At 45.1% G+C, this 25,758-nt stretch overlaps 1 protein-coding gene across 1 annotated transcript; it reads right to left on the bottom strand.

The window, feature by feature from the left end:
- Positions 1-631: 631 nt before the first annotated feature.
- Positions 632-22,585, bottom strand: CCDC112 (coiled-coil domain containing 112). The gene is made up of 10 exons (XM_056116805.1): positions 22,373-22,585; positions 16,784-16,905; positions 14,585-14,706; positions 13,226-13,315; positions 8,127-8,202; positions 6,871-7,261; positions 4,040-4,447; positions 2,527-2,622; positions 874-992; positions 632-677 (listed from the first exon to the last, which is right to left on the bottom strand). The coding sequence occupies exons 1-10, from the start codon at positions 22,487-22,489 to the stop codon at positions 647-649; spliced, it is 1,572 nt and encodes a 523-aa protein (XP_055972780.1). The 5' UTR covers positions 22,490-22,585; the 3' UTR covers positions 632-646.
- Between the last annotated feature and the right edge of the window lie 3,173 nt (positions 22,586-25,758).

Raw genomic sequence — 25,758 nt, 5'->3', positions numbered from 1 at the left:
AAATGTACAAAGTCCAGAAAGGGCAGGGAGAAAGTTGGAATAGCTAAGAGAAACCGAAAGGTTGTTACCAGTAATAGAAAGCTTAAGGTATAAATAAGATGAGGCATCTTTTTAAAATATCCCCATATAAAACAAAGCATGCTTCAAACAAATACAAAATATTTATTACACAAAAGTGTAGTAATTCACAAACAACAATCTGTCAAACTTAGAAAAAGTACTTTTTTAAGTTAAAAAAAACCTTCACATTGTTATTATTCAAGCTAATGTTTCTCCAAGTTATAAATATTATAAAATTTTGGCTTAAAAAAATGTCACCCTATGATTGCCCCAATTAATTTTGCTATGCCACCACAAAAACAAAATATCTTTGAAATGTTCAGAGTATTGAATTGAAATGTAACATGAACTATGCAAAAAAAAATTTATATCAGTGAGTCCAGCAAACACATTAAATACCGTCTAAGAGTATGAACAGGAAACACTCATGGCAATGCTGCTCGGAAGTTCACACAGTCAACTCACAACACAGTAACCAATCCGACTAGGTTTTTAAAGAACACGGTTCATCACTGTCTTCTGGCACAGGGGAACATGCGATCATTCCCATCTCCCTAATGACCATTTCCTTCTCTCAGAACCTTCCCTACAGCCCTTGTCTCCATGCTGGAATCGCCCTAAGGAGAAGAGAGGAACATTACTGATACATACGGGGAAAATCTTAAATCCTAACAGTTTAAAATGTCAACTTTAAAATGTCTACTTACTTATTTTATCAATTTCAACTGTAAACTGTTACCTTTAGGAAGCGCATAAACTATCAACATGCAGCTAGATTTACTAGCAAGTGCCCAGCACCCACCTCCCGTTCACCTGTGGGGCATCAGGAGCAGCGGCCCGCAGCCCGTCGGTCCGATGTGTTTGGTGCGTTCTTCCCAGCCTTTGGTAGGTTTGTAAAGCCGAGAGGGGTCTCTGCTAACACTGTTTTCCACCTGTCATCAGAAGTGAAATGAGTGCCAGTTACCTTACTTGAACTATTAAGTTTGTACTAGTAAGAAATTTCTTTAGGAGGGGCTGGAGCTATAGCACAGCCAGTAGGGCATTTGCCTTGCACATGACTGACCCGGGTTCGATTCCCAGCATCCCATATGGTCCCCTGAGCACTGCCAGGGGTAATTCCTGAGTGCATGAGCCAGGAGTAACCCCTGTGCAATGCCAGGTATGACCCAAAAAGCAAAAGAAAAAAAAATTCCTTAGGAATTTTTTTTTGTTGTTGGGGTGGGAGCGGGAGGTAGACACCTGGTGATGCTCAGGGCTGACTCCTGGTGGGCTCGGGGACCATCTGGGGTGCTGGAGTGGAAGCTGGGTTGGCTGCGCTCAAGGCTAATCCTGATTGTACTATTGCTCCAGCCCCGATAACTGAAAGCAAAAAGCCAGGGATTGTTCCTTGTGGGGCCAGGGGTGGGGATGGGAGGGAGCGTCAGATGTGGTGCTGGGGGTGGAATCTGATTGGCAACATGCCAGGCCAGTGCCCTGACCTCTCCAGCCCACGGAAAGCACTTTTAAAACACATACTTGATCTTAGCTAAACAAATGAAAATGTGTGTTGTGTGTGCTTACACAGCTAACCTCGTGAGTAAACTTGCAATTGTGCTTATGTAGCTAAAATGAAATTTGAACTCCCTTGGTCTAATAAACGTTTTTGTGTGCATTTTCGGCCACACCCGACAATGCTCAGGGGTGGCTCTGGGCAGTGTGAGAGGACCCTATGGTGCCAAAGATCAAAACTGGGGCTGCCCCATGCAAACCAAGAGCTCAACTCTCTGAGCCATCTCCATTAGCCTGATAAACTATTATTTGGATTATTTTTCCGATTTCAATGATTTGAATCTATTACTTCATTTTCCCCTGAACCATTGTGGGTCCTTTGTTTTTCATCCATGAAAGCCCACGACTTCTTTAGTTCTGAGTATTACCAGGGAGATTAAGCATGGCTCAGAGCTGTCCCAGATCTAAAATAGAGGCTTATCCAGGGAGAATGAAGGAAAGGATGGAGTGTAGAAAAAAAGTAGTAACGTAGGGTAAAGGAAAATGGGTACTTACCATACAAAATTATAAAAAAGAAAAAGAAATGCTTACAGTGTTTTTTTTTTTTTTTTTTTTTTTTTTTTTTTTTGCTTTTTGGGTCACACCCAGCGACGCTCAGGTGTTACTCCTGGCTCATGCACTCAGGAATTGCTCCTGGCAGCGCTCGGAGGACCATATGGGATGCTGGGAATCAAACCTGTGTTGGCCATGTTGGCTGCGTGCAAGGCAAAGCCCTACCCGCTGTGCTATTGCTCCAGCCCCGCTTACAGTGTATTTTATACACTGTATAAAGCTGTATTTTACAATGTGTAAATATATTAATGGAATTTTAAAAAAATGATACAGAAATTGACCTGGATATATATATAGACAATGAAATTTATGTTTGTAGTCTTACAACTCAAGGAATTAAGAAAAATAAAGACTCAAATAGAGGACCTTTTCTTTTAATTTTGCCAGTCTTCTGAGTTTTTCTGCCTTTTCATCTTCCTTGGACTGTTTCTCTTGAATTTTCAACTCAAGCTTATGTAAATCCTAAAGAAAACATAGAAGTAAGAGAAGATAACATTAAGAAAGTAAAACTAATTAGAAGTTTTTAGTTGCTTGCAAGTAAAATTAAATTACTTTAAATAGCACTAGCTTAATATTATAATAGATGCACTTCCTTTAGTCTCACATTTCTTTTATGCCTTAAAATAAAACTAGTGTTCCTTTAATAAGAATTAAGCCGTTATAATCAGCATAGTTATAAGTGGTTTTAGATCTCTCTTACTGTACTTAGCAAAAAAAAAAAATCCTCTGTTAGCTAAGTTTTTTTGTGGCCTGCTTGCTATTTGGGGGTGGGAGTGGGGGTGAGAAACATGGGATCTTTCGTTATTTAGTGAGACTTTACAAAGAAAGAAAGAAGGTTTCCATTAAAGTGTTTTGTCTCATTATTCTTTTTCTTTCACTTACTTTTTTACTTTGAGTCTTGTAAGTATATATTTTGATGCACATAAAATTTTATAATAATTATATTCACAACCGCTACATTCATACCCTTTGTCATTTTCTATGTCTTATCCTTTGTAATACTTTTGAAGCCCGCTTTCAGATTACAGCCTTTCTTTCCAATAGACATTTTTCTTTCATGTATTTGTTTAAAACCGTCTGGGAGCCCACCTCTCCCAGTACCCTTGGCTCCATGCGTCACACTGAGGGATCTGCAATGCTCCAGACACTGGGCAGTGGAACGAATTAAGGATCTTGCATCACGGTGGCGAAATGGGCATGGCACTAGCAAGCCAACTCTTGGGGAAAGCTGGCCAAGTTGGCAGGGAAGGCACAAAACACCTGGCCTGGTCTGTGGCTACCTCTCCAGCCTGGACTCCAGCTGTTTCCCATTGCCTACGCTGCACTTGCTCCTGAAAGCTAACTAGCTAACCCTCTCCCGCAAGTTGTTCCTGCCGCTGGTCCTCTCCACCTCCCCATTCCTCCTTTCCATGAAGGCTCAAGCATCGCGGTCTCTCTGACACTGGGCTCCGCACAGCCATCCCAACAACTGTCTCTCCACACCTCCTACACCACACGAAAATCTTTTTTTTTTTTTTTTTTTGCTTTCTGGGTCACACCCGGCAATGCCCAAGGGTTACTCCTGGCTCTGCACTCAGGAATTACTCCTGGCAGTGCTCAGGGGACGATACGGTAAACTGGGATTCAGACCCAGGTCAGCCGCATGCAAGGCAAATGCCCTATCCGCTGTGCTATCGCTAACAGCCCCGAAAATCTCCTATTTCAACCTCGCCTGTTCTAAGGCTGTAATGAGAAGAAATCAGGAAGCCCGGCTGGCTGGGACACTCATCAGACAATAGGCGTTAGATGCAAGTGATGCTTGATTTTCGCTGACGTGAATCTGGAAGTAAGACCTAGACAGGCTGTATTGAGAAATTACTTAGGCGACACATTTACTCACTCTTTCCTGAAACCTGGAAATTTCATCAGCAGCCGTTTTTCTTCTTTCTGCCTTTTCTCTCTTTTCCCTCAGCTCCTTTTCGAGTCTCAGAGACTCTTCCTGTTCTTTTTTCTGCTGGGCATAGCTTTCCAGTAGTAATTTTAGCTTATGTTGGCGCTGGCGCTCCTTTTGCTGCTTTTTCTCTTTCTCTTCCTCTTCTTTTACCTGGGAAGCAGATTTTGTTGCTATTTCTATACTTTTCTGGTTTTTCCAAACTTCAACGGCCAGTTTCTTCTTTTTTCTTTGTTCTTCTTTTTGCTTCTGATTCTCTTCTTGTTTATTACCAAAAGGCATGTTTTCTGCCTTTTCCTTTAACTTGAAGATTTCCTCCCGTTTTTGCTGCTTTTTAGCTTTCCAATTCTGAATAGACTTGATTTAAAAAAAAAAAAACAGAAAGGTTTGAACAACCAAAAGTGCATTAAGTGCAAAAGTACATTAAGATATTAAGATGGATCATTACACCCATCCTTTAAGGCTGTAGGCTGCTGGTTACTTAGTTTTTAATATATGAATACATTTTTCCCTATTCTTCCACCCCTTTTTGGTTTGGGGGGTTCACACAGGAGGTGCTCAGGGGCGTCTCCTGACTCGATGCTGGGGAGAAGGGTACACAAAGGCTTGCTATCATTAATGTTCTATTAGGGCTATTAGTAAGTGTTTTCTATGAGAAAGAGCTGGCAAGAGCTTCTGGGTAGCTGATTCTGTAACAACCGCATCACCTCACAGGAGACTAACAAGAGTCACAAGCTAACACCACTGCGATAAGGACAAGGTCTGAGCAGCCTGCACTGGCTGGAGCATGAGACCAAATGCAGACGGTGCCAGAGCACAGCACCAAGGACAGGAACTAAGTGTTAGCGGGGGTCTGTGTGTGTGTGTGTGTGTGAGTGTGTGTGTGTGTGTAGGGGGAGGGCAGAGGGGAGAAGCATCTCATTTGGGTTGATTCCCAGAGATTCGCAGTGAAGGGCAAAGGAAGACCAAGAGGTTCCAGAAAGTAAAACTAAACTAAGCAAGGGTACTCGAGCTAGAAACTCAGGGCCTATTAATTTTTTCCCCTTTTGCTGTTCTTCTTATTCTGGGAGTAATACACCAGGGGTACCTGGGCATGTCAGTGACCAGAAGGCAGCGAGGGCCTCAGATGCAAGGCATGGATTTCCAAGTGCAATTACGTCCTTTCAACAAGACACAGGACATTACAAGAAGTGGGAGATGATAAAGGCAAAGTTCCCATTGAACATCTTAAGTCAAACCTAGATTGCTGCTTTCTTCCAGTTTCCTGCTTTGGTAACCGGCACCTCCGCTTTCCTTCCCCCTTCTACCTCACTCTAACGTCCTATCAATAATCAAGTAGCAGGTGGCTGGGTTTTGGTTGGGTTTTTTTTTTTTTTGTTTAATTTATTTTTGCCACATGAGGCGGCACTTGGGACTTACTCCAGGTTCTGTATCAGGGATCACTTGTGGAGGGCTTCACCAGGGTCAAAGCTGAGTTAGTCATGTACAAGGCAAGCACCCACCTACTGGACTGTTGTTCCAGCCCCATTAATCAAGACTCCGGAAACACAGAATGAGCTAGAAGCAAGGTTATCTTTATTGCAGGAGCACTCCCTGGGGAGCTGGCCCCGCTCCCAGACTCTGAATAAGGTCTGGGGTTGGCGCCCATCGAGGCTAAGAAGTTCTCAGGAAATGCTGACTTTTGGGGGAGCAAGGGCATCCCCAGCAGTACCTGGGGGACCAGTGATTCAACCCATCAAGACATCTCTCTCTGGCCCCTGAAACCAGAATTTCTTCAAGTTCCTTAACGTGTTTTCATCTGTTGATAGTGACAGCTTTTTAGTTTAAGTGAGTTCTCTAAAAAGAGACTTGGACTTAAGCCTGCCTAAACCCACGGCTCACACACAACTTTTTTTTTTTTTTTTTTGCATTTAGGATTTACGCAGCCATGCCTGGAGATAATTAAGTAACCCCAACTAACCTGGAATTACCTGCTTCTGGTGGGTGGATGGCAGGGATGCCGCAAACCATCCTCCAACTCACCGGGCAACCCCGATCAAAGCCTTATGCAGCCCAGAGAGTGAGCAGAGCCAGCCCGAGTCCTGATCTCACCCCAAGCCCCAGCAGTGATTTTGTGGAAATGGAACTTTTTAGGTATTAGCTATAAATAAGAGTCATTATTTCCTCTGGGTATTCCTTGTTTTGAATCTTAAGTAGATTGAATTTGAATCTTAGATTAAATGAGACTGACTTTGCAAAACTCATTTTAAAAGTCAAAAAGTTTCTATGTGCCCCTATTGCAGCCTCCTTCTTTTTTAAAAAAAAGAAAAGTGGCCTTTGCTAGGTGAGTAGATAGCTCTGGATTTCCTTCATTCCTGGCAGGCAGAGGGGGCTTCCACCAGTTTCCTAGCAGGCTGGATCCTCCCCTCCCCTCCCTTCCCCTCAGTCCTTGAGGAGGTCCAACCATGTGTCCGTTACTTTACTTTCTCAAGAAGATAGAGGGGAAAAGGAAAATTAAAACTATCTGAGGAGGTAGTTGTGAAGTTAATGAGGCACACTGAAGCATCAATGCCTGGAACACAGAAAAATGTAACCAGTAACTGGGATTTGTTTTCCGCTTGAGGGCGGGGTGAGTCCACACCTGGATGTGCTCAGAGCTTAGCCAGGCTCTTTACCCAGGGAACGTAAGGGATGCTAGTGGTCAAACTCAGATTGGCCCTAGACAAGCAAGGGCCCCGTCCCTCTCCCATCCCTCCAGCCCAACAAGGAACTTGTATTATTGTTATTATTATTATCATTACCTCTTTCTTTCTTTCTTCCAAGGCCAGAAATTTCTGATACCATTTCTCATGGTGTTGGACTTCATCCCGTGTTCTTCCAGGAAGCTGTTCTAGAACTTCTTCGATGAAAGCTGGCTTCCCTTTATGCTTGCTTCTCACTTTTAAAAAGCTCTGGTGATCATAATCCTCCCAGCCACCCTGGCGCCCTCCCGTCTGCTGGAGGAATCTTTCAAACTCCACCACTTCCTCTGGCAGAGCGCGTGGTGCGGATCTGTCTGGGGGGGTCTGGCTTGATGCGGCTCTCAACGCCTTCTCCGTTTCCGAGTTACCCAGAGCCCAGGCATCAAGCTTTCTGGAGAGGGCACTTAGCTCATTGTTAGTTGTTTTTTCTTCCTTTATTAGTTCTTCATACCTAAAATTAAAACCTAAGTTGTAGCAGATGGTCAAAGACAAGAGAACCTCAGAACCGGTGAGGTCTGAGGGGGTGAGGGGGACCCCGAGACAGTGGGGATGGGAAGTGACCATTGGCGGAGGCTATTGGAAGAATACACGCATGAAGCTCTATCGTAGCAGTATTATAGATCACGGTGCTTCAGGTAAAAAAAAAATAAAAAATAAGGTTTGGTCAAAACATATAATAAGCCCATTCCTATTACATTAACCACCCACTTTCCCCAAAATTTAATAATTCTCTGGAAATTATCTTCTCCACTTGTTACTAACATTTATAAACCAAAGTCTTAAAGTGTTTATCCACGGGGCTGGAGCGATAGCACACCGGGGAGGGCGTGTGCCTTGCAAGACACCAACCCGGGTTTGATTCCCAGCATCCTATATGGTCCCCTGAGCACTGCCAGGAGTAATTCCTGAGTGCAAAGCCAGGAGTGACCCCTATGCATTCCTGGGTGTGACCCAAAAAGAAAAAAAAAAGAAAAATACTGTTTATCCAGGAAAAGAAAAATGTAATCCTTAAGGCCCTTATTTAGGAGATAAGTGTCTAAATATAAATGAAAATTCACTTCAAACATGAAAAGCAGTCTAAAAATCTAAAATGAGAGGTATTTGGATGTGTCACAATAAAATGATTTTTATACAAAAACCATGTGGAGAATTTGTGTCCTTCCCTTCAGAGCTCGGTGGACACGTACAGTCCCAGGAACAGAACTAGGGCTGCTACATGCCAGCCAAGTGCCTTACCCCCATAATCTCTCTGGCTCCAGAGAATTACTGAAAGATAAAGTTTAATAGTTTGAGAAAAAAATAAGATTAGGACATACATTAATCTCTGCTCTTCCTTAAAGGTATTAATTGCATTTTCAATTTCTTCCATCATCTCTCTGAGCTTTTCAACAACTGTAAAACAAAAAAAAGGACTAAGAAACAAATACTAGGGAAAAAAAGAAACAAATATTAGGAAATAAATCAGAATGTTCTCTTTCTTTTTTTTCCAGTTTTTGGGACATACCCATTAACGGTTGGGGGGGTCACAGTCACAATCGAACCCAGGCCTCCTGCAATGCAAAGCATGCACTTTGCATATTAATTATCATTCCAGCCCCAAATGTTCCTTTTCTTTTATTTTTTTTTAATTTTTATTGTTTATTATCACGGCTGGAGCTATAGCACAGCGGTAGGGCATTTGCCTTGTGCGCAGCCAGCCCGGCCGAGCCGGGTTCGACTCCTCCGCCCCTCTCAGAGAGCCCGGCAAGCTACCTAGAGTATCTCGCCCACACGGAAAAGCCTGGCAAGCTACCCGTGATGTATTCAATATGCCAAACACAGTAACGGCAAGTCTCAAAAAAAAAAAAATGGAGACGTTACTGGGCCCACTCGAGCAAATCGATGAACGGGAGGACAGTGTTTATTATCACAACACCATGAGGTACAGTTGTAGACTTACAAAACTTTCATGCTTGGGTTTCAGTTATATAATAATCAAGTACCCATTCTTCCACCAGTGCCCATTCTCCACCACCAATGATCCTAGTAGCCTTCCCACCCCCACACCCCATCCCTCCACCCCACCCTGCTTCTGTGGCAGGGCATTCCCTTTTGCTCACTCTTTCCTTTAGTGCGTTGTAGTTTGCAATAGTGGTATTGAGTGACTATCATGTTTGGTCTATAGTCTACACTCAGCACGCATCTTGCATCCCGAGCGAGTCCTCCAACACCTTACTTGGTGTTCCCTTCTCTATCTGAGCTGCCTTTTCCCCTAGCAAGTGAAGCCAGCTTCCAAGCCCTGGAGCAGACCTCCTGGATCTCATCTTGACTATTTTTGGGTGTTCTGCTCCCATTCTGTTACTTTATATTCCCCAGATGAGTGCAGTCTTTCTATGTCTGTCCCTCTCTTTCTGGATCATTTCACTTAGCATGATACTTTCCATGTAGAATCACTTGTATGTAAATTTCAAGATCTCAACATCAGACCAGAATCCTTAAGGTACATTGAAGACAAGGCTGGCAAAACCCTCCACGACACTGAAGCTAACGGTATCTTTAAAGACGACACGCCACTGGCCAAACAAGTGAAAACAGAGATAGACAAATGGAACTATCTTAAACTAAGAAGCTTCTGCACCTCAAAAGAAACAGTGACCAAAATACAAAGACAGTCTACAGAATGGGAAAGGATATTTGCCGAATACACATCTGACAAGGGGTTGATATCAAGGATATACAAAGCACTGGTTGAACTCCACAGGAAGAAAACATCCAACCCCATCAAAAAATGGGGTGATGAAATGAACAGAAACTTTCTCAAAGAAGAAATCCGAATGGCAAAAAGGCACATGAGAAAATGCTCTACATCACTAATCATCAGGGAGATGTAGATCAAAACAACAATGAGATATCATCTCACACCACAGAGACTGGCCCACATCCAAAAGAACAAAAGCAACCGGTGCTGGTGCTGATGTGGAGAGAAAGGGACCCTCCTTCATTGCTGGTGGGAATGTCGACTGGTTCAACCCCTTTGGAAAACAGTATGGACGACTCTCAAAAAATTAGAAATTGAGCTCCCATTTGACCCAGTAATACCATTCCTGGGAATATATCGCGGAGAGGCAAAAAAGTACAGTCAAAATGACATCTGTACTTCTATGTTCATTGCTGGACTGTTCACAATAGCCAAAATTTGGGAAAAACCCGAGTGCCCGAGAACAGATGACTGGTTAAAGCAACTTTGGTACATCTACACAATGGAATACTACGCAGCTGTTCCTTTTCTTTAAAAGAAAAATTCCTAAGCGAGGGCTAGGGAGTGCCCTTGCCTTGTATGTGTGCAGCTCTGGAGAGACTCCTGCCTGGCACTTCATGTCATCCCCCCACACAGGGGAGGACCCCTGAGCACCAAGCCAGGAGTAGCCTTTGAAGCACAGCTGGAGGGGCCCAAAATCAAAAAAGGAAAAAATCATTCTTAGCCTACAGGGAAATAAAGCTGTACTTTTTTTAGTCTTTTTTTCTTTTTTCAGCTTCTGTGGGGGTTCCCCAGGCAGTACCGTGGGCTGGTGGTGGGGGGAGAGGCTGCAGCTATATGTGCCACTTGAGCACATCCTGGCCAGAAAGCGGTGCTTTCACAGAAGGAAATTTTTATTTTTATAATTGTTTCCTGACTAGATTTTTCTCCATTACATACATGAAAATTTTATTAATTTTTACCATAAAATGGATACAACAGTTTTGTGACTTGCAGCTTTGAACAGAATGTTTTCTTTTTATGGGCACATGACACTGATCTGAATCTAATTCATTTAATTATGGCTACAAACCAGATTAAGCATTATACAGCTGCAGTGCTATAGTAAGTGGCTTTGCATATGTATTTTTGCATGCACAGATTAAAAACAGTTTTCAGGGGCTGGAGAAACAGTGCCATGGAGATGGTGCCTGCCTTGCATGCGGCCAACCTGGGTTGGATCCTCAGCATCCCACACGGTCCCTTGGGTACCGCCTAGAGTAATTTCTGCATGCAAGGTCAGGAGTAAGCCCTGAGCATTGCCGGGTGTGCCCCCTACACCAACCAACTGAACAAACAAATACCTTTTTCACAGGGGCCTCTCCCAGCAAAACTCGGCTCAGCACTGATGAGGAGTGCCCAGGCCCGTGGACACAGGGGCCACCAGGACCAAAGACTGCATTCCTTGGGGGCCAGGTCGTGTGCTGGGATCAAACTCAGAGACTGGCGCAGCTGTCTCCCTGGCACCTCAAACACTACCTAGGAACTGGTCAAGCCAAAGGCTCTGAAAGGCGCAGTCACTTCACGCCATGCCAGGGTCCAGCCCACTCTCCCCGAGGCCAGCAACCCGAGGGCTGCCAGTGCTCCTTCTGCACAATGTCCCACTGCCAGAGCGACAGGGAAGTTTCATTATCACTGGCTCCACATTTTTATGAGCATCAATAAGCCTGAGCACTTCCCCCATGCTTTATGTTTCTTTTGTATAATGCACTTTATAGTATTTACTAATTTTTCTGTAGTTAGCTGTATTGTTACGACTCATCAGCATCCTTTTGTATATATATATATGCATATATATGGATATTATTAGTTTTTGTGTTTTTGTTCGGGGGGAGGGGTTTGGGCCACTCCCAGTGATTCCCAGAAGCTTTTCCCAGTTGTGCTACAGAAAAATGCCCAGGATCGAAGCCAGTGTGTGAGGTCAGCCCAGTGGGCTAGCTCACTGGCTCCACTTCTGAAAATTCCGTATGTACTATAATATTTTCCTTTCAACTTTGCCTAGAGATTCAGGCTTTTAAAAAGAAGTCTCTTTTTCCTCTCCAGGGTGGGGCCTGGCGCTCACAGCCCAGGCGCCATGTATTTGAGGATTGTCTCTTTCTTCTCTTTTATTAGTTGTACATAGGAAAGCCATGGACTTTTGAGTGTTGATTTTGTAGACTGCCACTTTACTATACAAACCTATTGTTCCTAGGAGCTTTTCTGTAGAGTCTTTAGGATTTTCTAAGTATAGTATCATATCGTCTGAAAATAGTGATAGCTTGACCTCTTCCTTTCCTATCTGAATGCCCTTGATATCTTTTTCTTGCCTAACCTCTATGGCCATTACTTCCATACTATACTGAATAGGAGTGGTGAGAGCAGGAAACCTTGTCTTGGGCTGATCTTAGAGGGAAGGCTCTTAGTTTCTCCCCACTGAGGATGATGCTTGCCGTGGGCTTGTGGTAGAGGGCTTTCACTCTACTGAGGAAAGTTCCTTCGATGCCCGTTTTGCTGAGTATTTGAGGATTCTGACCCTATGTTACAAACTATACTGCAGTAATAAAGGTAACTAGCCCCTGTCCCCTTGTGCTTATGCGGTTTGCTGTGTTAATCGAATAATGCTGTTTTCCACTCACCCTTCTAATAGCGCGTACTCTGCTGTCAGAGGCACTGCACTGGGCCTCGATGCCCCATTTACGCCAAGGAAATGAAAGGCCAGGGAGATCAAATGACCACACAAAATATTACTTCACAAATAAGTAAAAAACACAGGCTAGACCCAAATTCTAAGATTTTTTTTGTTTTTGTTCCTGGGTCATACCCGGAAGTGCTCACGCCTGGCGGGCTTAGGGCAGTGTCTGGGGTGCTGGGAATGGCACCTGGGTCAGCTGTGTTCCACACAAGCACCATCTCTGTTGTTCTGGATCTCTCTGGCCCCTCTCACTGATTCTTGAGTCCACACATCTTCAAGTCCCCTGCGGCAGTGCTCTGATCCTTCAGAAATGAATACTGACCGAAGGATAAAATGTGGCCCTTTCAAAGGGCTAGCATTTGCCCCAGTACAACTAAATTCCTCATCTAGATAATCAAAATGCCTCTAAAAGGGTAGTTAATTTAAGAAGCAAAATAATTAGAAAAGCTTAGGCAAGAGATGAGATAATCAACCTTCTTCCTCTTCACCAGCTGAGTCTGAGATTTCACACCAGATTCTCCAGCCTATCGTGTATGCGACTCTATGATTTGCCTTCTTCTTATGCATTTTATAACATTTTTTGTTTGCTTTGTTTTGGGGCCACACCTAGTAATGCTCAGGGCTTACTCCTGGCTCAGTACACAGGAATTACTCCTGGTGGTGCTCGGGAAACCATATGGGATGCTGGGAATCGAACCCGGGTGGGTCAGCCATGTGCAAGACCTACCCGCTCGCTGTACCATCACTCCAGCCTCATGATTTGATAGCCTTTTAAAGGTCAAAAAGGAATTCAACATGCATATCAGATATTAGTTTTCCAACCTACTTTTATTAATCTCTGACCAACAGAGTAGGTCTGTTTCCCATACAAATGCAAATGCAAATTTCTTATTAGAACAGTGCAGGTTTTCTAATGAACAAAAGGAAAAACTAAGAGATGTAAAAGCATGAGCTCTCCATCAACTTACAGTCAGGAGTAGGTTTCACATCTCTTAACTGGTGCTGCAGTTTCTTGACATTGTTATGTATTTTAGCCAGTTGTTGCTGAATTCGTGCTCCTATAAGGAAGAAGTTTGTACTTTAAGAACTGTTGTACATACTTCTATTGTAAAAGCAGTTGCAGCCCAGGTATGAGTCATTACTATCATTCAGGAAAAGATAGCCAAGACCAATTACATAATGAACACGAGATGGTTCATTGTGTCAGAACAGCCTGAATATTTTAAGTACTATTGCTCTAAATAAAGATCTAACTTCTGCAATATTTAAAATCACAATGGGATTAAGTTATATTATAAAAGTATCTTCGGGGCTGAAGAGACAGCCGACCCAGGTCAACCCCCCTCCGCCGGCATCCCATATGGTCCCCCAAGCACCGCCAGGAGTGATTTCTGAGTGCAGAGCCAGGAGTAAACCCTGAGCATCCCTAGGTGTAGCCCCTCAAAAAAAAAAAAAGTATCTTCAACTTCCCACCTGTGAAGATAAGTGTACTGGAAATTTTTTTGGGCAACACCAGACAGTGCTCAGGGGCTATTCCTTAGTGACCCCTGGTGGTGCCCATGTACCGACCTTTAAACATCGATCCTGAGAGAGAGGAGGGAGAGGCTGATTTTTATTTACGCATGCCGTGGTGGCCACCAGCAGGCCAGGAGTGGCCCCAACAATAATAAAATAAAAAGTAAAAATGGGGGTCCTGGAGACAGCATGTGGACTGGGTACATTCTTTGCATGCAGGAGCCCCACTTCCTAGCATAGCACCAGGAGCAGCGACCCCTCCCCCCAGGACATTGGGTGTGGCCCTAGACAAGACACATACTTTAGTGAACGTAATCAGAACAAGTGTTTTTGTTCTTTGTTTTTCGTCATAACTTGATCAGCTATAGTGTCACCATTGTAGGGCAATGGGCATTTACTAACGCATTTGGGATTCGCATAGCACAGGCCAATCTTGTATGTGTGGTACCATTTAAGAGCAGGGTGAAACTGTGCTTCATCTTTGAGGTATGACGTATTTGAGGAATTAGGTGCAATTTCTTGGGGACTGGAGTGATCGTATAGTGGGGAGGGCGTTTGCCTTGCATGTAGCCAACCCAGGTTCAATCCTCGACATCCCATTTGGTCTCCCGAGCACTATCAGGAGTAGTTCCTAAGTACAGAGCAGGAGTAACCCCTGGGCATCACTTGGGTATGGCCCAAAAACCAAACACACACACAAAAGACATATTGAGAGAGACTATCACAGAGTCAATCCATAAAGACAAGCACAGGGCACAACTACCACTTTTTATCACTCAACAGTTTTTAATTCATCATGAATTCAAACTTACTTTCTGTTCTCCTGTTGTTAATCAATTTATTTTCCAATTCTTCCAGCATACTATGCTCAATTCGGAAGTCACTTTTTTGGTTGTAGAAATGACTGTGTTTATCTTTTTCTATGTTAATAACTCTTCAGGAAAAGAAATGGATAAATGTGATTTTAACATATTTTGAATTGCGTAATATATCAAGACGCTCATAATAATAAGTACTCTCTACCTGGGCTTATAATAAAGCTAAGGATCAAGACAGTATTGGTAAAAAGTTAAGTTCAACTAAAATCACAAGTATTTGAATTACTATTTAAAGTTTTTAAATGTTAATAGGAAAATGCAGTTACAGATTTGTTTGCAAGTATATAAGCCTTTAACAATCAATTCTGCCTCAGTCATGCTCTGGCCTAAAAATGCCACCCCTGCTGATGACTGCTTTTGACTGAAGACACAGAGTGAACTTTGAAGCTGGAACAGAGACATGTAAACGGTATGGCTCTCATCACTGTTCTACTGTTGTTAATCAATTTATTTTCCAATTCTTCCAGCATACTATGCTCAATTCTGAAGTCACTTTTTTGGTTGTAGAAAGCACTTGCCTGGCATGCAACTGACCCTGGCAAATTCCCAGCACCACATAGTTCTCTGAGAACTGACAGGAGTGATGTCTGAGCGCAGAGCAGCACTGCTGATTTTTGAGTCAAAAAAGAAGTACTCTGATCAGAATAAAAGTCAAAGTAGCTGTGGTCTAGGAATCTGAAAGCTGTCCATAATTACCTCTCAAATTAGTTATTATGTCCAGCCCAGTGATACCCCTGTGGACTTTAAATCATCCTTAAAAGAATTTCCCATCTTCCTTTGCCTTTCTCCCATAAAAAAAAAAAAAGGCCCTCCCGTTGATCATCAATTTGCTCGAGCGGGCCCAGTAGCGTCTCCATTGGAGACTTTGTTGTTACTGTGTCTGGCATATCAAATACTCTCGGTAGCTTGCCGGGCTCTCCGAGAGGGGCGGAGGAATCGAACTTGGGTCGGCCATGTTGGCTGCGTGCAAGGCAAACGCCCTACCCGCTGTGAGTAATAGTTCTTCACTGCTCAGTAGGACTGTGATTAACATTTCAGAGATCAAACACATGAGGTATTTATATACAGTAAAACAAAGTACTTGGAAATGCAAACTGTTAATATGAGTTAACAAAACTACAAGATACAAATAATCCATGAGAGAGGAAACTTAGTATGTGTAGTGGATATTATTTTGATTTCCTTCAAAGTTTACTTTATCTCATTTTTGTTCCCTGCATTTAGTCAACCTACACCAGTAAACAGTTCTAATTGTTGGACTAAGTCACTGAGTGAAATAAAACAAATACCATCAGATTTTTTGTGAAGAATTTATTCTTTCTACTCCTGTTTTCTTTCTCTCTGAAAAGTAGAAATTAACACGAATCCTTCTCCACAATGTTGGGCTTACTGAGTACGATGTTTTTTTTTTTTTTCAAACTAACCTAAACTCGGGCCACTAGGTAGTTTCCTGATCTTTCCTCTTTGCTACAGAGGAAAACTTCTCATTTATAAGCTGCTCTGGGGAAATAGGTGGGCTGCCCCGGGTCCCATATGGCTCCCGAACACTGACAGGGTTCTAACTAGCAGTAAGGTGTGGAGATGACCCCAGGGGGAGAGGAGAGACGGCAAACCCCTTCCACCCTCCAACATCACAAGCTACAGCCCTGGTAGTCCCTGAGCACTGCTGGGGTGGCCCAGGTCATCTCCAGCACCGCAGGGCCTGACGCCTGAGCACCCCCAGGGAGGTGCCCTCAGGCTATTCGGTCACTCCTCCCACACACCATAGGGTCCCTGAGCCCTGTGCAGAGTCAGGAGTGAGCCCTGAGCACTGCTGCTTGTGCTCCCGAAACTACCAAAATAAAAAGAATTAAATCTGTTATTTGACATTATGGGATCTGAAGAAACTCTTTTTTTTTCTCCTAAAGTGCACTGATTCAAATGGTAAACACATAAGTGATACTAAAATAACTATTCCAAATTAACTTTGCATTAGTCTATTATCATTTATCTATTTCATACTTCCCATCTTTCTCTTATGACTAGATGTTTGTAAATTAATGTGGGATTAGGGAAAGTGGGGCAGAATTAAATTTATATTGTTTGTAATAAGTGGATTATAACGTTAAATGGAGAAATTGTTCTTATACTCACTGATTTTTTAATCTTTCTGCTGTGTGCATGAATTCTGTTTTCTTAGTCCGATTAACTCTCTGCTTCCGGTTTTGCAGCTGAAAAGAACGAATTCCACCTGCAGTACCAAAACTGCCATCATTCTGCATAAAGAACAAAAATAAATTTTTCATCAACAATGGCAAAAGACAAAGATTTTTTTCTAATAAATATTTATAATGGAGCTTCTTGGGGATAATTTTGGGGTCAATCTTAATTTTTTAAAATAGATTTTGTATTTTTTTTTTTTTTGCTTTTTGGGTCACACCTGGCGATGCACAGGGGTTACTCCTGGCTCTGCACTCGGGAGTTACTCCTGGTGGTGCTCAGGGGACCATATGGGATGCTGGGAATTAAACCCAGGTTGGCCGCGTGCGAGGCAAACACCCTACCCGCTATGCTATCTCTTCAGCCCCCTAGATTTAGTATTTTTTATGCTAACTTATTGTATAAGAAATATTATATCTCTGGGGATTTTGCCAAAAAGATGTAGCATTCCTTTAGTAATGTGATAAAAATATCTTGCACACTTACAACATGTTAAGTGTGACACAAAATAGCAGGGTGATGATCCACGTTTATATGGCCCTTACCTTACTTAACCTCTAGCGAGGCTAACAGATTTTGGTTTTGGTCTTTGGGCCACATCTGATGGTGCTAGGGCCATTATTCCTGTTTCTGTGCTCTGTGTTTGGTCCTGTCAGAGCTTGGAGTGCAGTGCTGGGATTGAACCTGGTTCTCCTACATGCGAAGCCTGCGCTCAGCCCCCCTGAGTTACCTCTCAGCCTACCGAGGGAAGCATTTATAAAGAAAAGTGCACAAACAATAAATAATACCCATGACAAATGCTTTAAAGAAACTGCTTAAAAGAAAATTAAAGGAAGGAAGAATGAATACAATTTGTTTTGCTGTGAATTTTTGTTTTTGGGCCACACCCGACTCTGCTCTCGGGAGCGCCTCTTGGCTCTGCACTCAGGAATTTTTCCTGGAGGGCTCCAGGAACATCATGGGATACTGGGGATCAAACCCCAGTTCGTCACAAGCAAAGAAACTGCCCTACTCAACTGTACTACGGCTCCAGCCTGAAGACTAAATATGCTCTGGAGGTATAACCAAGAAGAAATGCTGACACTCATTTAAATGTGGACACTGAGTGAAAAAGGAAACAGGTCAGAGGGCAAAGCAGTAATACAGTGGGTATGGCACTTGCGCAGCTAACCCAGGTTCGATCCCCAACACCCCATATGATCTCCAGAGTCTGTCAGGAGTGATCCCTGTACACAGAGCCAGACATAAACCCTGAGCAATGGCATGTTTCCCGCTCCCCCTGCCCCCCTAAGGAGACAGGCCTTAATTTTTGGAGCAAGCAAAATTAATGCAGTTAAGACATATCTTTAAATTCATATATAATTTCCATTAAGTGTATAACTTAGTGGTTTTTAATATACCAAGTTGCATAACCATCACCACTATCTCATTCCAGAATATTTCTATCAGGCCAAAAATAAACCTTCTATTCATCAGCAATCACTTCCCATCCCTTTCCTTCCGAGGTGCTGGCAAATATGAAATCTATTTTCTGATGCTACAGATTTGCCTATTCTGATCAATTAATAAAAAAGGACATAATATAATATGTATTATGCATCCAGTCTTATTTACTTAGCATATTTTTTTGGATTGCACCCATGCTGTTTGGGGAATTTGCATTTTATTCTTTGTATGGCTGAATAATATTCCATTATGTGGGCTGGAGCGATAGCACAGCGGTAGTGCATTTGTCTTGCACACAGCCAGCCCGGCCAAGCCAGGTTCGATTCCTCCACCCCTCAGAGAGCCTGGCAAGCTACTGAGAGTATTCAATATGCCAAACACAGTAACAAGAAGTCTCACAATGGAGATGTTACTGGACCTGCTCTAGCAAATCGATGAACAACGGGAGGACAGTGTTATAAAAAACAGTTTGTTTTTTATATGGGCTTATTCTGTTTTGCTTATCTATTCATTAGTTGATATACAACAGTATTGTTTCCACTATCAGCCAATACAAATAGTGCTACTATGGACATTTACGTGGACATTACAAATTCGAGTATGATTTTGTTTTTAACTTCATATCATTATAGTTAGCTGCGTAATTTCTGGATCCTAAGGTGAATTATTTTCCACTTTCTCGTTTAAAAACGTTAGGTGAGGCTGCAGTGATAGCATAGCAGGTAGGGAATTTGCCTTGCACGCAGCTGACCCTGGTTCTACTCCCGGCATCCCATATTGGCCCCCAAGCACCGCCATGAGTAATTCCTGAGTGCAGAGCCAGGAGTAACCCCTGAGTATTGCTGGGCGTAATCCAAAAGGCAAAAAATAAAAGAATAAAAATAAAATAAAAATGCTGGCTGTCTTTGCAGTTGAGTTGGACATGTTCTTTCTGGACATAAGTCCCTTGTCCTGTTTATCTGATTTGCGAGTTGTTTCTGCACTTTCTTGGTCACATCGACGTACAAATGCTCATGACTTTTTGAAAAGCTGTTAAGCTGTTTCCCACTATGACTCTTATCATCATCCATGCCCGCAAGTGCTGTGTGGAGTTCCAGCCCCTCAACATCTCACCAACACTTAAGTCCAGAAAGGAGAACTGGATCACATCACCTGCAGATGATGACAGTTTTACTCCATCCCTTCCCATCTGGATGCTTTTGTTTTTCTTTCCTAACTACCCTGGCTAAATCAGCAGAAGCATTCGTGCCCTTCTCCAGATTACGTGGGATGCTTTCAATCTTGTAGTCATTGAGTATTTTGTTATCTGTGGATGTTCCAGAGAGGCCTTGAGAGCAGACGCTAAGGTCCCTCCTACTGCTACCTTAGGCTTATCACGAAGGGTACTCGATTATGTACCCATTGAGATGACTGTGGGGTTCTTTATCCTTTATTTTACCATGTCCTATTATGTTCACTAATTTTCATACGCTGAGCCAACCTTGCATGTCTGGACAAATTCCAAAGGACGCTGGTCTGTAATCTTCTTCAGGTGTTATTATATTTGCCAGTAGTACTGTGTTGAGGATTTTTGCATTTGTATTCATGAAAATACATGTATTTGTACTGGTCTGACATTTTCTTTCTCGTGCTATCTTTTCTTACTGCTGATATCAGGGCAAGTACGACTTCATAAAATAAGCTGAAAAGTACTGCCTCTAAAAAAAGTTGCAAACACATAAGGGAGTGATAGTACAGCAGGTAAAGCACTCGCCTTGCCCATGGCCAACCTGGGTTTGATCCCAGGCACAACATATGGTCCCTGAACACCACCAGGAGTAAGCCCCGATCACCACAGTAAAGTAAAAGTAAAGGCCCTCCCGTTGTTCATCGATTTGCTCCAGCGGGCCCAGTAATGTCTCCATTGGAAACTTTGTTGTTACTGTGTCTGGCATTTCGAATACATCACGGGGAGCTTGCCAGGCTCTGCCGTGTGGGCGAGATACTCTCGGTAGCTTGCCGGGCTCTCCGAGAGGGGCGGAGGAATCGAACTCGGGTCGGCCATGTTGGCTGCGTGCAAGGCAAACACCCTACCGCTGTGCTATCGCTCTGCCCATTCCCATAGATATAAACACACACACAAATATTCACACTAACATATATTCATTTTTACCAGTATTCTTTATTCATATCCGGGGTGGGGGAGGATTATATAGTCTCACACAGCTCTATACATATGTGTGATCTAGAGAACATCCATTTGAATTAAAATCACTGTCACTATCACTGTCATCGATTTGCTCGAGCAGGCCCAGTAACATCTCCAGTGTGAGACTTCTTGTTACTGTGTTTGGCATATCAAATACGTCACAGGTAGCTTGCCAGGCTTTGCCATGGGGGCGAGATACTCTCGGTAGCTTCTGGGGCTCTCCGAGAGGGGCGGAGGAATCAACCTGAGTCGGCCGGGTCGGCAGTGTGCAAGGCAAACACCCTACAAGAAGCAGTTATTACTGAAAGTTAGGCTAAACTGTCAAGGTCCATAAAATTCAGGTCACCAGAAAGAACTAGAAAAAATACAGTAAGTCCTATCCTGATACAAAACCAGGACAGCACTAGTATAACAATGTTAGAGATGCCTCCAGAAAATCAGGATCCAACAACAAAACTGGGTGAGAGAAAGTACATTGGATGGCTCTTGTGGTCCAAAAGCTTAAAAAGATACACTCAGTTGATTTAAAAAAAAATTTATTTTTTTTTGCTTTCCGGGTCACACCCAGCAATACTCAGGGGTTCCTCTTGGCTCTGTATTCAGGAATTACTCCTGGTGGTGCTCAGGGGACCCTATGGAATGTCGGGGATCGAACCCAGGTCTGCAGCATGCAAGGCAAATACCCTACCTGCTGTACAATTACTCCAGTCAAACTCAGTTGATCTTGTTGCTAAAAGTTGCTTGATGTATTAGTATGTTAAGATAATCACAAAGTTATGCGTGTTAAGATGCTAAGGTTAAAAAAGTTATCATCTTGAGATATATACAAAGTTTTCATTTTCTCAAAATGTAATAGGTAGGAATTTTAAACTATCTTTTTGTTTAATGGGAAGAGAAAGCTAGTTCCAGCTTTACCAATCTGTTGTCCTGATTTCTTTTTTGAATCCTCCCCCGAACCGTTTGCTTTTATTTAATGTATTCATTAAAATATCCTTGGGAGAAAGAAAGAAAGAAAGAAAGAAAGAAAGAAAGAAAGAAAGAAAGCGAGCATTTGAGGGGGGCACAGAGATGAATGAAAAAGAAAGAAAAAGAGCATTTGAGGGGGGCACAGAGATGAATGACCTTCAGCCGCCAAACACAGTAATAACTGGGGGTGGTAATTGGAGCAAACGGCACACAACAAAAGAATTGTTGCTAGGGCGCAGGATGGCTTTTCTTCGTGGGAACATTTATGCAATCCCACACTCTAAGAATGAAAGAATTTAGGGTAACTTAGCTCTCCGGGGACGCAATCACCCTGGCCTTGGAGGGTCACTGAGATCGGTGAGGAGAAGCGATCGATCGGCGAGGCCCGGGCGCGGGCAGCAGGGGTGGGAGGTGGGAAGCGCCCGACTCCGGCTCCTAGCTCGTGGGAGGCGAGGCGGCGCCCACGCGTCGGGCGTGGGCCGGCAGGGAATGGCACCTGCCACCCGGGTCCTCACCAAGCCCTTCCGAGGAGCCCGGGGTCGTCCGAGAGCAGGGCGGGGGGCGGCCGAAGGCGTCGGCCGGCCTCGGGCGACCCCCAGCTGTACGCCCTGCGACCCGCCAGCAGAACTGGGACCCGAACCGACCCAGGCTCCGGACCCAGGATGCCTGCGAGCAAGCCCGGTGCGGGGCGCTGGCCAGACCGGGTGCCCACGCCCGGGAAGGTGCATGCCCCTCGCGGTCTGCAGGGCACACGCTGTCCGCTCCTAGCGGCGGCCCCTCAGCAGCAGCGCCCGGTCTCCGCCCAGGTCTTTGTCGAGCCCCCCAAGTCCCTAGCAGGGGACTCCGGGGGCGCAGCGATACCCGCCGCCGCGCCCCAAGCGTCCCCGCGCCCCCGCGCCGCTCCGGCCTCGCCTCTCGCTTACCTGTTGCGGCCCCGGCGCTGCTCCCACGCCGCTCCCGGCGCCCGCCCCCGCCCCCGCCACAGCCCCGGCTACCGCCGTGGCCGCCGCCGCCACCACCACGGTCGTCAGGGCGGCCATCTTTGCTCGCCCGAACCTCCGGGCCTGAGGGCGGGGGTTCGGGCCCAGTGCTCCCGGCTCTGCGCACCGGCCCGGGTACCGCGAGGCTCCGCCCGGACGGCGCTCCGGGCCGCGAAGCGGGGCGGGGCCGCAGATGGGCGGGGCCAGGGCATGGGGCGGGGCCTGAGCGTAGGGGCGGGGACCGAGGCGTAGGGCGGGACCAGGGCGTGGCTGAAGGGACGGGGCGCGCACAGGGCGGGGCGAACTCAGGATTGGGCGGAGCCAGAGGGTAGGGAGAGGCCACGGAATGGCAGAGGGATGGGGCCTAAGTGCAGAGGTGGGGCGGGCTCAGGGAGGGGCGGGGCCGAGGAGTAGGGAGGCGGGACCAAGGTGTGGCTGAAGGGTGCGGGGCCTGCACGGGGCGGGGCGGGGCGGGCTCGGGGTTGGGCGAAGCCAGGGTTTAGGGCGTGGCCAGGGCGCGGTTGAAGGGCGGGGCGCGAGTGGGGCGGAGCCTGAGAGCAAGGGGAGGGGCGGGCTCATGGGGGGCGGGGCCAAGGTATAGGAAAGGGGACAAGGGCGTAGCTGAAGAGTGCGGGGCGCGCACGGGGCGGGACGGACTCAGGGAGGGGCGGAGCCAGGATAAAGGGCGGGGCCAGGGCGGGGCTGAAGGGCGGGTCCCGGGTGTGGGGCGGAGCCTGACTGAAAGGGGTGGGGCACGGGGCGGGGCGAATTCAGGGTTGAGCGGAGCCAGAGCTGGGGCGGGGCCAGGGCACTGCTGAAGGGCGGGGCGCGCGTGGGGCGGAGCCTCAGTGCAAGGGGATGGGCGGGCTCAAGAAGGGGCGGGGCCCAAGAATAGGAAGGGGGACCAGGGCGTAGTTGAAGGGTGAGGGGCGCGCACGGGGCGGGGCAGACTCAGGATTGGGCGGAGCCAAGGCGTAGGGCGGGGCCAGGGCGCGGCTGAAGCGCGGACGCGCGTGGGGCGGAGCCTGACTTCCAGGGGCGGACCGAACTCAAGGGGGGGCGGGGCCGAGGAGTAGGGAGGGACGTGGACGTAGCTGAAGGATGCAGGGGGCGCACGGCGCTGAACCGACTCAGGGATGTGCGGAGCCAGGACGTAGGGCGGGTAGCCCACGGAGCGGGACGGGCTCTGGCAAGGGCGAGGCCGAGACGCCGGGTGGGATCCTGCTGCGGGGAAGTGAGGTTCTGGACCCGAGCCTGGGAGTAAACCCCACTGCCTCACAACACCCAGCGTCATCACCTCCGGTCACTGTCCTTGTGTGGTCGCTGGTGCACTACAAGTACGACCTCTGGGACAACATAACCCAGTGTGTGAGCCCCAGTCATTGCAACAAAGAGAAGGGAAAAACCAGTATGAGAGTGAGGCACTTGTGTTTAGGACGACATTAGAAAAATGTTGGGATTGACTATTAGATTGTGAACCAAGGCTATGGAGAATAGGGGGACGGTTCAAGAGTTCTTAAAAAGTAGAAGAGCAAGTAATGCCTTGCTTGGCTGACCCCAGGTTAGATGCTCAGCACCATCTGGCTCCCTGAGCACGGGGAACAGCCCTGGAGACTGAGTAACCCCTCAAAAGGTAGAATTAATAAACCAGGTGGTTGGCTGGATTTGAATGTGGGACGAGTGGGAATTTTAGGCAACATGAAGATTTCTCACTTGGAAAGATTAGTACCTGGGAGTCAACTATCCAGCCTTGTAGAGTAAATATAAGGTATGATCACAAACATATGATATTCTAGAAAGATGTTCAAGGTTTGGACTTTGATTTACTCTGAGTTGTATCCACATTTCCTTTTTAATGACCTCTGATATCAATAGGCACTAGAAGATTTTTTTTTAAAAGAACAAATAGAAAATGTGAATATAAAATTTGAATGGCTTACCGACATCTTGGTAGCTTGCATCAGAAAAAAAAAAATTCATCAGCTTTGAGTTAGAAAGATTCTAGAATTGCCATAAAAGGTCCCAATCCCTATGAAGATTTTGTTAGGTCATAGTCATCTGAAAAATAGCTAGGGAGGAATGCCTATTAATGGATTTCACTATTACTGAAATGACTTATTTATTCATTTAAAAAATTATGGGACTAGAGAGATCGTACAGTGGGTAAGGTGCTTGCCTTCCAAGCATCAGCCCTGGGGTCTATTCCTGGAATTTCACATGATCCCCTGGACCCTTCAGAAGTGATCCCTGAGATAAGTGATCTCTGAGTGCAGAGCCAGAAATAGGCCCCAAGCATGAGTGGGTGTGATCCAAAAACAAGCAATTAATATATATATATATATATTTTTTGCTTTTTAGGTCACACTCAGCAATGCTCAGGGGTTACTCCTGCCTCTGCACTCAGGAATTATTCCTGGAAGTACTCAGGGCAGCATATGGGATGCCCAGGATTGAATCCAGTTCAGCCATGTGCAAGGCAAACTCCCTATCTACTGTACTATCTCTCTGACCCCAATTAAATAAAATTTTAAAATAATGTTTAAAAGGGTCAGGATCAATAGTGCAACAATAGGTCATTTACCTTACACACAGCCAACCTGGTTACATCCTGGCACCCTAAGCTCTGCCTGAGCACAGAGCCAGGAGTAAGCCCTGAGCATTACTGGATGTGGTCCAAAGACAAATATATATATATATATATATATATATATAGTATTTAGGACTGGAGCAATAGCACAACGGGTGAGGTGTTTGCCTTGCACACAGTCGATCTGGCCAACCCAGGTTTGATTCCTCTGCTACTCTGGGAGAGCCTGGCAAGCTACTGAGAGTATCCTGCCCGCCTGGCAATGCCTGGCAAACTACCCGTGACATATTCCATATGCCAAACACAGTAATAAGTGTCACAATGAGACATTACTGGACCCGCTCAAGCAAATCGATGAACAAGGGGAGGACAGTGATAGTGATAGTATTTAGAGTCTAGGAAGATTTAAATAGACTCATAAGATATCGCTGATATTTTTGGATTTCACATGTAAATTGTGCACATTGTATGCTTACTATGATTGATAGACCTGTGGCAATTGTTCTTCCAGAGTATTATCAGTTTATGCATTTCTTTTATTAGTTTGGATTTTAGATATGCTCCATAATAAAAACATTATTTAAGCTATTTGATGCATTTAAATGTGATCCCATGTATGCATATCAAGAATATTGTAAGCTTCCTGATTGTGGATTTTATCTTCTAAAAATTTATAGAAAACATACTCATTCTGAAGGATCTAGCATAAACAAAAATGGGGGGATGGAAATAACTATGTCTT

Source organism: Sorex fumeus, unplaced genomic scaffold (genome assembly GCF_029834395.1).
Source record: "Sorex fumeus unplaced genomic scaffold, SorFum_2.1 ptg000033l, whole genome shotgun sequence".
In the NCBI taxonomy this organism is placed as follows: domain Eukaryota; kingdom Metazoa; phylum Chordata; class Mammalia; order Eulipotyphla; family Soricidae; genus Sorex; species Sorex fumeus.
The sequence above is the reverse complement of the archived record's forward strand: the minus strand, read 5'-3'. Positions and strand labels throughout refer to the sequence as shown.

Excerpts from the sequence above, each read along its gene's own strand:
- CCDC112 (XM_056116805.1), bottom strand. The coding sequence starts at position 22,489 with ATGGCCGCCCTGACGACCGTGGTGGTGGCGGCGGCGGCCACGGCGGTA. Across the intron at positions 4,448-6,870 it reads TGGAAGAAAGAAAGAAAGAG|TCTATTCAGAATTGGAAAGC; the intron begins GTAATGATAATA and ends TTTTAAATCAAG. Across the intron at positions 678-873 it reads CTGCTCCTGATGCCCCACAG|GGCGATTCCAGCATGGAGAC; the intron begins GTGAACGGGAGG and ends TCTTCTCCTTAG.